General features: G+C 32.5%; 2 protein-coding genes across 2 annotated transcripts; both read right to left on the reverse strand.

The window, feature by feature from the left end:
• On the reverse strand, positions 1-2189 carry LOC106296525 (methylthioribose kinase). The gene is made up of 6 exons (XM_013732671.1): positions 2004-2189; positions 1247-1556; positions 980-1154; positions 704-905; positions 428-642; positions 1-334 (listed from the first exon to the last, which is right to left on the reverse strand). Exons 1-6 carry the CDS (start codon positions 2187-2189, stop codon positions 166-168), a joined length of 1257 nt encoding a protein of 418 aa, XP_013588125.1. The 3' UTR covers positions 1-165.
• A 7214-nt stretch (positions 2190-9403) lies between these two features.
• Positions 9404-12432, reverse strand: LOC106299642 (transcription factor bHLH95). Its single transcript, XM_013735701.1, has 3 exons — positions 12115-12432; positions 9698-10177; positions 9404-9610 (listed from the first exon to the last, which is right to left on the reverse strand). The coding sequence occupies exons 1-3, from the start codon at positions 12430-12432 to the stop codon at positions 9506-9508; spliced, it is 903 nt and encodes a 300-aa protein (XP_013591155.1). The 3' UTR covers positions 9404-9505.
• Positions 12433-12841: the final 409 nt, after the last annotated feature.

A 12841-nucleotide genomic window follows, 5' to 3' on the forward strand; every position in this document is an offset into this window, starting at 1 on the left:
TGATGACGAATATGTTGTGTTTATTTTATTTAAAAAGTGGAATCATTCTTGGCAATGGCAAACAAGTCCAACCAAGAAGATCATCAAAGAAGAGACTTTCAAGTTTAAGCATCTGTTTTGTTTTTTGTTCTTTATCATTAGAACACACACAAAAAGAGACAGGTCTCAGCTTTGTTGTTGAATTGCTGAAACAACTTCACCGATACACTTAAACTTTCTCCTTTCCTTGAGAAGCATCTTCCCAAACTCCAGCGCTTTTCTCTCACAAACCGCTCGTTGTTTATCATCTTTGATCGATTCAAAGTCTTCCACATGTGCCACACCCACAATTCTCCTAATCAAATACCAAAACCAAAAGATAAAACTATCAGCAAGATATTCAAAATCCACAAAGAAATCTATGCGGTTTGCATTCATTCTCTCTCACCTAATCATCTTTGCAGCGCCGAATCCGAGCGAGTCATGAAACAAATTCCTCATGTACTTCTCTTGAACAAGCTGCATAACCTCGGTATTGTTATAGATATCTGCAAGGTATGCTTCTCCAGGACCGTCTTTGTTTTGATCCCACAGCGCAATGAACCTTTTGTTAAACATATTCCAAGTCTGCTCAATGGTCCTCAAGATCCATTGCTTGTATTCCTGCATTGTAGAGTTAAGTTGTAATAGTGCAAATGATAATATATATATATATATTGCTTACTTTTCTATCATTTCCCTCAGTAGCATGCCCATCTTGTGCAAAGAAAGCCAGTATCAAGTTGCCAAGATAAGCTCCGATGTCGAAACCCATTGGTCCGTAAAAAGAAAACTCAGGATCTATAACTTGAGTTGAGTCTTGTGTAACCATGACAGAGCCAGTGTGAAGATCACCATGTATTAGAGCTTGAGCTCTTTCACAGAACCTAACAACAGAATGAAGTATTAGATTGTAATGGAAATCCTCTGGAAAATGGTAGCCAAAAAAAAAAAAACATACATTGATTTAAGCTCTGCGATTTCGAGCTTCAAGGCGCTATCTTCACGCACAGCCTTAGCATCATCATCAAGATAAGGTGAAGTCCAACGATTAAACGTAGAAACTCTATACGGGTCAGAGAACACTACTTGCTCCGTTAACCGGCATAACTCCACATTACCACAAAACTTGGTTACTACAAAAAAAAAAAAACACAAAGTAAGGTTGTCAGAGAATCAATCTCGAGTTCAGGCAACACCCAGAAGCATGTTGTAGTAAGTTTGGAACCTGCTCTTTTGTGCTCTGTGGTATCATGATAGAGGAGCGAAGTGAAGAAGAGGGTTTTGGCCATGTAATCAGCCATGTGTTCTGCAAGGAAAGGGTACTGGATTCCAGCAACGAGTCCTTTGCGGAGGATGATGTGAGGAGGCTCCAGATACCTCATTCCAATCAAAGCCATGGTCCTGTCAAAATGGTAGACTTCAGGAACATGATCAGGAGACAAAGCTCCGTGCTTTCTCAGAGTTGTAGCTTCAAAGTAAGCTCTTTCTTTCGTCATTGGCCAAGACTCCCCAATACAACGTATATACGGAAGCGCCTACTTAGATACATGGAGATAGATAAAAGAACACAAATTAATCAACAACTTGAGTTAGTTGAAAGATCAAAACTTGTTTCATCATATCCATGGAAGTTAATAGCAATGTTCTCTATAGATGGAAGTAACGGCAGAGAAAGGTGCAACCTTTTACAAGACAAAAGTGAACCACTTTCGAGTTACAATCTCTTCACGATTAAGACAAAAAGGTACAAACTTTCAGACAAGTGAATCATTTACGAGTTACAAAATTAAGACAAAGGTATGAACTTTCAGACAGCAGAGACATATATGATTGCTGACTGGACAGAGAAGGCTTTGATCTCGAATACCCATCATCGAAAAACTCGATTCGATTTACAAAAGATAAACCCTAATTCCTGATACTTTCCAAAGTAGGGAAGTGATAACGAATCTGTTATGGTTTAGATGAGACAAAGAAAGAACCTGTTTGATGACGAGTGAGCCAGTGGATCCGATGACGATGAAAACGAAGTTGAGATTGCCATCTCCAACTTCCTTGATAACCAGATCATCGTACTTGTCTCCGAGCCTGGAGGAGAGGGCAGGCGTTGCCTTTATGTACTCTACTAGAGATTTCTCGTTCAACGGCTTGAACTCATCGAACGACATCTCTTTTACTCTCAGCTTCAGTTTCAAGCAAGTGTGGAGAGATAAGAGAGAGATTTTTGCGAGTTTTTAAAGGTTCGTTTTTTTTTCCAAAGATTCTCTTATTTGTTTTTGGCTTCACATCTGCAGTCAGTAAGTACATCATCACATTAGGAGTGAGTGACCGACCAACGAGACGGCAATACTCACGCACGCCTTTCAAGAACCGTTGATTAAACCAATTAATTTTTACTTGGTTTTTCTATCCGGTTGTTTTCAATCAACCCAAGTCCAAGTTCATTTTTGGTTCGGTTTGATGTGCACACATGGTTTAGTATCAGTTCAATCTTCTCTTTTCTTTGGGCAACCTTCGATCTTTTCTATATAAATTCTTTAAGTAGGAGTGGACGTTCGGATAGACATTCGGGTTTGGTTCCGGTCTATTCGGATTTTGGATTCTCGGAGTTAAAGATATCTATTAATTTTGGTTCTAGTTCGCTTCAGTCTTTACGGGTTCAGTTTGGTTTGGATAATCTATTTAAATTATTTTAAAAAATTAAAAATTAATATATAATTTAAAGTTTTCAAAAATTAAAAATTAAAATAATATATTACATATAAATTTGAATAATATATGAAAACTTTAAATACCGGTTCTCTAAATACCAAAACTTTAAACACGTTTGAATATTTAACGGTTCATATTCAGTACTATTTTTTCGGATCGGATTCAGTTCGGTTCGGTTCATTTTCTTGGATTCGGATTTTATTGCCGAGTTCTAGTCTTAAAGTTTTCTATCCGTAGTGTTTGTGGGTGCTATCGGCAAAACCAATTAAGCTTTTAGGATAAATATTTTTCATTCCAACACATTTTGATTTTGGCATATGAATACATTTCACTCTCGCAATCCGGTCATTTTAAAAAGGAAAATTATCAGATTTTTTTTTGAAGAAGTATAGATGCAATCTATATCTATATTGTCCACGTTAGATGCCACATCAAAAATTCGATGTTTCAGGAGCCGACATGTGTCCTTCTTCTCTAAATACTCTGCGTTTCATTTATTTTGTGTCGATTCCGTCTTGTTTCATCTCTTTGTTCTTCTGTGCGGCTGCGATATCGGAGGAGATTCTAGGGTTTTCGATCCAGATGATTCCTCTTCTTTCTAACTTCTAAGGAATCAACCAGTGTCAACTATTTTTTTTACCCATGGGCTTTATGATCTTTATCGTCCAAATCCATTTGGGCTAATATACATTATTTGTGAGTCAACTCAACCCTAGCATCCAGCAGCCACCTTCCTCTTCGATCCCTTGCTTCCCCTCATCACAAAGCTTTAACTTTAACACCGCCATTCGAGTTAACATCCACATATTCCATGGATTACAAGAACGTGATATGCATCTCCTTGCCACAACAAATCGTTAGGAGATGGTAGCAAACACGCTATGGCGAATCATATCGACGCGTCGAGCCTCAAGCGCAAAGAAAATTGAAGAAGACAGAGAGTAGTCTTTTGACCGTTGTACCAGTGGAACGTTTACGACAATTAAGGAGGAGCAACGGTTGTTCTAGAGTGACTGGTCGGCGGCAAGCAGATCCACGCGATGATGGTTAAAGACGTTCCGTGTCATGAGAGGTCTGGATTAGTGATTCATTTTTTGGTGTCGAATCATTTGAATTGGGCTCGACGTTGATCAGGATTAGCGAGAAGATTGGAGATTAGTGGAAACTAAAAGAGAAGAAAGGATATGTAGGATTATCACAGAAGATGATGCTACCATCAAATGGCTCTTTGGAAGTGATAGAAAGCTCTGCTAATTCGGGTCAACTCAAGAAACAGAATCTGGTAGTGCGACTGGCTAAATTCAGTCAATAAAAGTGAATCAATGTCAAAGTGTTCATCTCAATTATGGATATGATCTATCGCAGTGGTGAGTCTAATGAAAGTTGTTGGAGGACGGTTGAGAAGTGGTGCCATTGTAATGGCGACTGATGGCCATAACGGCATATTGAGTCATCAGGAAGGGGTGTGCTCATAGCATGGATACGGTGGTTTTATGAATCGTCACTAACCGCTCTTTAACTCTCCCTTCCAACTACAGCACGATTTCGCTTTCTATTAAACTACTTCATCTGGAGGCAGTGTTTCTCTCCTATACAAAGGTGGGTGAGGCCTTTACCATTAATCATCATCTTTACATTCGTTACTACTCTCGATATAGATTTACTTTTCAGTGTAATGGTGATTTCATATGTGTTTCTCTCTGGCCATTGTTCTTCCACCGTGCAACTGTTCTGATTCTGGTAAGCAAGGACATTAATCGTGGTGGCGAGTTAATGTCTGAACCTTACACGGCGGCTTAATTACAAACACCAGCAATGTGCTCTTAAATTCTTGGATTATGTATTCATGATGCTTGCGATTTATAACCAGGCTGTTACTATATTGCGAACAAGTAGTTAAGTACCTAACACTTCTGAACTTCTTCCTTTGTACCATTCTTGCTTAATTACTCTGGCCTTATTATCTCAGAGCAGATGGTCATTCTTGATGAAGTTCATTTATGTATATTATGCACAGTGTTTGCTTGGAAAAGTGTGATTTGTTTTTGTATATATAAAACTTAAATTTAGGGTAATGGAAAGGGATGAACGCCTTCCTGCTTTTATTACATTTCACGTTCTACTATGTTCTCCATTAGCGAGACTGAGAGGGAGTTGTTTAAGTATGATTTTTCTTGGAATGTTTGAATATGATTTTTTTATGTAGATATAAAAGAAAATAGTACAAACAAAACAAATCGTTGGTTCATTCTACTTTTGCTTATTTTTGTGCACATGTCTTCCTGCAGCAGCATAAAATTGCAAATACATGATTTCTCATTCATGTAAGATGACATGACCAGTATTAACAACAATACTATGTGTTAACAGTATTATCAATGTTCAAGCAAAGATGCTATGCAATCAGATTTTTGGGGTTTAAAAAATACCTGCAAAAGAACTTATGTTTCTTAATGTTTCTATAGAAACTCTGATCAATGTTCAAATTAAATATGAGTTCATATATAAAATAATGTAAGAGAATGAATAAAACTAGATAACTTCAAATTAAACAAATAAATCAACAACCACCATCAAAATAAAAACATAATAAAATTTCGAATAAACAATATTATTAATCGTAAAGAAAAAATTAGTTAATTGTAATGAAAATGAAACTGAATAAAGAATAACGATCAATAAAATAATGATTCATATTCTTATAGAACAAAACATTAAAAAAAACAAATATTAAAAAAAAATCAAAAAATATTTATTCTAACTAGCTAAATTATTTTTAAATTATCATCCCGTCCGTAGGGCGGACCCTGGCCCTAGTACGTTTTAAAATTGAGTTCTAACAAGCCGAAAAGTGTTGTGATATAGCTTAGTCAATACTCTGTAAATTGTGTTAGCCATCATAATAGAAGAAATAAAAAGAGGATCAAGAAAAAAAGTAGTTGGTGAAGAAAACAAAGATTGTAGCATAACCGATGTTTGTGTATGTAAGTTTTGGGTAGATTTGGAAAGCCGAATCGCGACTTTGATGTTTAGTAATTGTGATTGTTCAATGTTTTTTTTAAATAAAGACTAGTGGTTTTCCCGGGCTACGCCGGGGTTTTTTTATATAAATTTTAGTTTAATTTAATCTATTATATTACTTTTTGCATATTTATCATTAGAGTACAAAAGCTAATAATATTAAAATATATACTATATTACTTAAAATTTATATGTAGTTGATTTTTTTTAAAAAATAATTAAAAACTGTGAATTATTGTTTTTATAAGTTTTATTAATGCTTTAGATGTACTTTTAAAATAATTTTATTTTCCTATTCCGATAATTTTTATTGTTTAGAACTAATTGGTTCAATTAAATTAAATCTTTTTATTGGTCCGAGAAATATTTTTGTATATAGACTGTAATTTTACTTGTGGTCACTGTTTTGTTGTGAAGAGAAAAAAAATGATTTAAAAGATAATAGATGATAAAATTAAAATTTTGAAATTAATGTATGATGTTTTAATTTTTTATTTTCAGTAAAAAGAATAATAATTTATTTGAAAATAATTTATTTTCATTTTAAAATTGTAATTTTATTTTTATTTTTCAGATTTTCTATATTGCATTTCACCATATTGTAGAAGATAAATATAGTCTTGGTGGATTTAGCTAAATGGCTTATTGTTTAACAATTTGGATTATGTATATTTTTTTAATTATTTTGTTTGTTTGTTGTTGATTTGCTAAATAGTTTTTTGTTTATGTGAAAGTTCATAAGTATTTTTATTTGTGAGGTATATGGTAGTTGCTCGATTGTGAATTATATTCTTAGCATATGAAAGTGAAAATGAGCTTCAAATGAAATAGACGAATTTAGTCATTTACTTATAATAATAGCAATGGTTGTATCTCTTAGTAATCTACTAATCTTGTTTGGATGGCAGAATATTGTAAATTTAATTGTTTGTAGAGCGGTGAGGTAACAGTCCAGTACTTATGGATGAGCGAGCCACTTATTGGTAACTACCTCATAACATTGAGTTTATAGGTTTGTTATATTTTCATGTATAATTTTATTCTATAGATGTCTCTTACAATAAGTTATTATATCTGTGAGACGTACTGAAAACACACATTAAACCAAAATCTTTATACGTGTACTTTTGGGTGTTTCCAGTGACATGGGAATGTAGACAAATGAGGGAAAAGTTACAGAAAAATTGCAGGAACGTATTCGATGTTTGCTAACATTTGAAGCCATTAACTTAATGGCAATAAGGAAGATGTTTTGTAAATGCATATTGTTCTTCTCGTGAAAAAGCTTGTCAACACAAACCTCTGAATCTGTAGAGATACATAGTGAAATAAAATAACAACAGTCGTTTGTCTCAAACATTTGCAGGATGTTTCAGACACTCGTTATTACTTTTTTGCCAATATCAAAAAATATTTATAATAATACATTTTGTTTGCTAATAACTTAACATATTTTTCTATAATTTCATTTATTATATCTTAAAAATACTTTTTATAAAACATAGACAAACTGACTTTAGAATTCTTTGAATTTAAAAACCTTATTTATCAAATTCAGAAATAATTTAATTATTAAATAACTCTAATAAAATCCAAAGCATAGAGGTTCATGATTCTTTTAGTTAAACAAAACACATATATTTAAAAAAATAAGTGGGTCAGATGACCCCTATCCTTGCTGTGTAGCTCTGAACATGTACATAATAGGTCTTTAAAATGTATGTAGATGACCCCTAACCTTGGATTGACAACGAATTGGCGCTTCCAATGAATAATTTATATCTCCAAGTTCTGTCTTGTAGTTTTCCGAGCACCCCTTAGCTTTATCATTGTTCTCCTCCCAGCCTAGCATATCCAAATTCTCTTCCTTAATGGTTTTTCTTGTCACAATCAAATGCTCTTGATTGCAATGGCTATAACCTTCAGCATAAGCAAAATTTTCTCTTGAATATAATTCCACATCTTTGTTTGTCTTAGGGTCATTACAAAGCTCAGAATCACCAAACCTTACTTTTGTCTACTAAAGACTTAATTTTTAGTCATTTGTCTTCTTATATCAAATCTTCTTACTAACATTTGTTTGAGTTTGAGCAACATTTCACAGAACCTTTCTCACCGAATAAGAACTTCTTCTAGACCGACACGTCTTGATCGACCCATATGTCCTTCACGACATGATAAGTGTTCTCCTTGCAACAAACTACAATGTCACGTAAGTCACATGCCTTTTCCATATAAAATACCAGATCAAGTGTCTCAGCAGAACCACTGTTAGTATTGATGTAATGAACTCGTAGCTTCTTTCCAGCCTCATTAGAATCTCCAGAAGAATGGTTCCCGAAAATCTCTTTGCACCTCTCTACCGCATGATTACTGTCTGAAAGTTGAAAACCCCTAGATCCAAAAACATGCATAAACTAATCCCCATCAAATACAGCTTTAAATATAAAAATCAGAAAACAGCTAAAGATTCAACTACTAAAGTTATTTGAAAGATAATTTTGCTTATCTGCTCTCATCCTTGTAAGAGAGTAAATTATGCATAAAGAGAAATCAATACACCAGAGCTATATCTTCAAGCACCAGCCAGAAAACCAATCTACATGTGCAAGAGAAAAATATATATATCAAATAGGTTCACAAAAAAAAAGGGTGAACAAAAAAGAAGAGAACGCAGTAACGTAATCAATCAATTCTTTTACGAAGTCATAGAAAGAAGAAAAGAGACAAAAAGGATAAAGCTTTGAACTTTATTTGCAAAAATTTTGATTAAAAAAATCAACGTGTCGCAAATTTTCAGAATAATATCAATAACAATAGAAATTTGCAGGGCAGAAGAATCTAGAATTTACGGAATCCCAAAGGAAAAATGTCAAGGGTTAACGGTTTCTGCAATTTCGGAAAAGGTTGTTTACTCCGTGAAGTTTGTTTGTTTTAGAGATATACAATTAGGCAGATTGCGAAACGATGAGATGTGGCGAAGAATCCCTAGATAGTGCATATATAGCTGAATGAAACTGCCGATGAAGGTAAGGAAGATGAATGGATGAGAAAGTAGTGGGCTGTTTTGAATGACAACATTAATATCAATTACTTAATCCCTGGAAGGGGAATAGAAGCTGAACGTCGGCTGTTTTGCATTGGTCTCTGGCGGATTCGAGCGGACAATGAACATCTGCTAATGGGTCATATAATGATACAAACTAAATTTTGTTATGGGCCAACTAAATCACAGAAGGCCAATTAAACGACAACAAAGAAAAATGAAAGTGTCCACGTGGCATTTTTTCCCCTATGGAAAGAGAAAAAAAACCAACTTTATCGTATAAGATGCTGTTTTTAATCTTTGTTTTTTTACGTTTTATCTACGTCTCATTGCTTTTGGTTTGACAGGAAACACGTACTGGACGTTGTTTGCTACTTTTTCGTGTTAAAAGATGTTTGGCAAATATTTTAAGACGTTAAAGAAGAAATAAATTTAAACCCTCCAAAAGAAAATTTCACTTCAACATCCCATAGGACAGTTCTTGCCAATAGATTGGTCAAAGAAAATAAAATAAAATTTCCGAAAGAGTCACTAGACAACAATGTTCTAAGAAGCTATACCTTCTCTTATTCTTTGTTTTTTTCTTTTGATAATAATGGGTTTTAAAGTGCAAAGTCCAAACTTATCTCTGCATGCACATCGATAAAACTGAAGATTCATCCAATGACCTGAAAATGAATTCAACCCGAAGCAGCCATTTATAATTCAAGGAGATGAAAAATATAAGGCCAGTTCATTAGCAGCTTGCTTGAAAATATCCCCTACTCCAAATCCATCTCCCAGTAACTGATTCTCATAACTCGGACTTACCTGTTTCAATACAAAAGAACCATTGTTATAAAAAAAATAGTATCACCACATATCATATGATAAAAAATGATATATGTAATATTATACCTGTGCTTGGATCACGTAGGTGCTCCGGTAAACATTAGAGGAGACATTAGCAAACACGACTTCAATGTTGTACTTCTCAAACAAGTAACAAATATTAGAGAAAACTCCTGATTTGTCTTTTGGGCAACAAATATTGAAGAAAGCTTCATTCCCACAGATATTCAGCACGACGTTACGTGAGGACCAAATATCGAAAGCATCGGTCGGGTCATTACAAGGGTAAGGCAGGTTTGTGATGGAAGAAGATATCTGATCGGCCAAGAAAGCTTCACGAGAGTAACAATCTGCTGGGGCGGCACCTACGGGAAGGATTTGGGAATGGTGTGAGATTGGTGTGAGCAGAGTTGTAGGAGAAGTAGTTGTGTTTGAAGCAGAAGAATATTGAAGTTTCTCGAGCTTTTTCATTTGGAGCTTTTGCAAAGTTTGTTCAAGGGATTTGATGGAGCTCACTGCTTCGTCTACAATTGTTGATTTGTCAGCCTATGGATCATAGGTTAAAATATATTAGAATATGTATATGATTTTACATAACGTAAGATATCCGACACACTAACATCCACGAAAATTAATTATCAAAAGACGGGAAAAACTGGGACAAAGACAAATAAGAAAAAGGAATCTAAAGCTTTGACAGCTTTGCCAAAATCTCACCAAACTTAAGTGACATATATCAGATATATTTATTTTATATAAATTTAAAGAAATGTAACTTAACCTGAAAAGAAACAAGAACCTGCAGTTGAATAAATCGAAGTCTAAAATATAATAGTCCGGTAGAGAAGAAACAAAAGATTGATGGGAACCATATGTAATACCGTGCAAAAACTCATAGATGGTCGATGGAGTTAAAAAGATTAATGTATTTTACAATTTTTAAATAATTTTTAATATCTAAATTTAAATTATAAAAAAATATTTTCTTATAAAAAATAAGCTGATGGATAAAATTGTTAAAACAATATATAAATTTTATTTTTATTTTTAATTAAATTCTAATAAAAATATTAATCAACGTAAATAATTGAATTTCATAACATCCCCGAGACTATATTTGCGAAGTGATTTATACACATGTGGTCACTACAATCATTCTCGCTGAAAAAAAATGACATGACACTTAAAATAGATGACATAGTTTTAGAAAATAGTGACATTGCATCATATTAATTGTGAGATGTAAAATTTTCTTATAAAAATTTAATTTTTTTTGCAGCGATTTTAAATATGGTAATAAAAATAACTCATATATCATCATTAATGTCAATTTTATATATAAATATTTATTTATCGTAAACTATTAAATATATTAATAATTCATATATCACAATTAAAATAATAATATATATGTATATATGTATCTCACATTAATAAAAATAAACTAAATAAAGTAACACTAATCCAAAAAAAAATTGATAGTTAAATATTTAAACATTATTTAAATTTATCCGTTCATCTTCATCATTTAAATTAACAAAAATATTTTTCTGTTTAACTAAAACAAACAAAGTCTCTAATTTATTAGAATTTATATTTATATGTAAATATATATATATATGCTAACATGACATTATATTAATTGTGAGATGTAAAATTTCTATATTTAAAATAAATAATCATTAAACACAATAATATAATTAAAACAATTTTTATAAAATCTAATTTTATCTTTATTAAAAAATAAATCAAATCAAATTTAAATAATTATACCAAATCAAAAAGAATAAGATTACAAAAATATATTTATGATTTCTTATAACTATTGAAGTTAAAATATAAATTAATAATGTTGAAATATAAATCAAAATTTTCTTTTGAAATAAAAAATGTTATGTTAAAAATTACTATTTCTGCGCATGGCGCAGAAAAACTCATAGTTAAAAATTAAAATGTGAGCTGAGACATTGGTATCTCTTATGATATTTTTTTTAAAACACAGAGTTTTAGTTAAACGATACTTTCTAAACATTTTAAAAAAATATAAAAAGAATTTCAGTCATGAAAGAAAAAATAAGGCAATTCTGGGTTAAAATGTTTGTGGCTTAAAAAAATAGAATAGTTAGAATCACAATAATTTTGAATATTTAAACTAACTATTTAAATAAGTGTAGAAAAGTTTAAATAAAAGTTTAACTAGAAAATATGGTAACTAGTAGTATTATGTAAAGATGATTTTTAGTAATTAGAGCCTGGAAATTTTTAAAAACATGGGGACTACTTAATGAAAATTCCTTTTTCATTCAATCTACTTATACACACGGCTCCAACCGTATGTTAATTAATGATGATATAACAGCAGACAGCAAATAAAAAGAATAATATCGTCTACAGGTTCCGATTGGTAGTAAAGGAATGAAGAAATAAATCGATCGCATGCACTATATCAAATATGCATGTTCATGTTACCAAATCGTGTATACCTTAGGAGGAAGCTGGGGAAGCAAAGCATGTAGTTTAGAGAACATGTCCCTCATTTTCTTCCTCCTTTCTCTCTCGGTCCATATATGTATTTCATGATCAGGTGAGTCTTCAACATGATTTTTTCCATTTCTTTTCGTCCTTTTCTTTCCTTTTGCACCCTTCTTATCCATCGAGATCGGATTTTCTAACAGAAGAGAAGGTTGCGGTAGAGGTAGTTGCTTGTCGATTCTTCTACAACCGCCTCCAGAATCATCAGAACTGGATATGCCCCACATAAAACCCTCTTGAGCATTAGTCATATTGAATTGGATGCTCATTTTACCTCTTTTGCTTTGGTGTATTTATGGTGCTTTTATGAATGTCTTATATAAAGAGAGAAAGAATTGAAGCGTTCAAAGATGGTGAAAGAAAGAAAACTAAGAGACCATATATATAAAAAGTTAAGTGAATTCATAGGAAAACCCCAAAATACAATCATAACACGAGGGCGTTACTGAGAACTTAAAATCAAAAATTATATACGTTAAAAACGTTTATCTTTTTTGCCTTTTTACGAAGTTATTAAGAAAAAACCTATTAAAATTATTTACAGCTAAAATATTTTTATATCGATTAAATGACTATCATAAACAAATACGTGTTTTTATTAATTTGTTTTTAAAATGGTATAATTTATTTGTATACAACCATACCAATTCAAAATAAATTAATCCAATTTAATAAGTT

The sequence above is a fragment of the Brassica oleracea genome, chromosome C6 (assembly GCF_000695525.1).
Source record: "Brassica oleracea var. oleracea cultivar TO1000 chromosome C6, BOL, whole genome shotgun sequence".
In the NCBI taxonomy this organism is placed as follows: Eukaryota; Viridiplantae; Streptophyta; class Magnoliopsida; order Brassicales; family Brassicaceae; genus Brassica; species Brassica oleracea.

Bases quoted from the DNA above. Each gene is read 5' to 3' on its own strand.
- LOC106299642 (XM_013735701.1), bottom strand. From the start codon at position 12,432: ATGAGCATCCAATTCAATATGACTAATGCTCAAGAGGGTTTTATGTGG. The intron at 10,178-12,114 runs GTATACACGATT...TATGATCCATAG, and splicing joins TTCCCCAGCTTCCTCCTAAG to GCTGACAAATCAACAATTGT. The intron at 9,611-9,697 runs GTATAATATTAC...GTATTGAAACAG, and splicing joins CCTACGTGATCCAAGCACAG to GTAAGTCCGAGTTATGAGAA.
- LOC106296525 (XM_013732671.1), bottom strand. From the start codon at position 2,189: ATGTCGTTCGATGAGTTCAAGCCGTTGAACGAGAAATCTCTAGTAGAG. The intron at 906-979 runs GTATGTTTTTTT...TTCTGTTGTTAG, and splicing joins ATCGCAGAGCTTAAATCAAT to GTTCTGTGAAAGAGCTCAAG. The intron at 335-427 runs GTGAGAGAGAAT...GTATTTGATTAG, and splicing joins GGCGCTGCAAAGATGATTAG to GAGAATTGTGGGTGTGGCAC.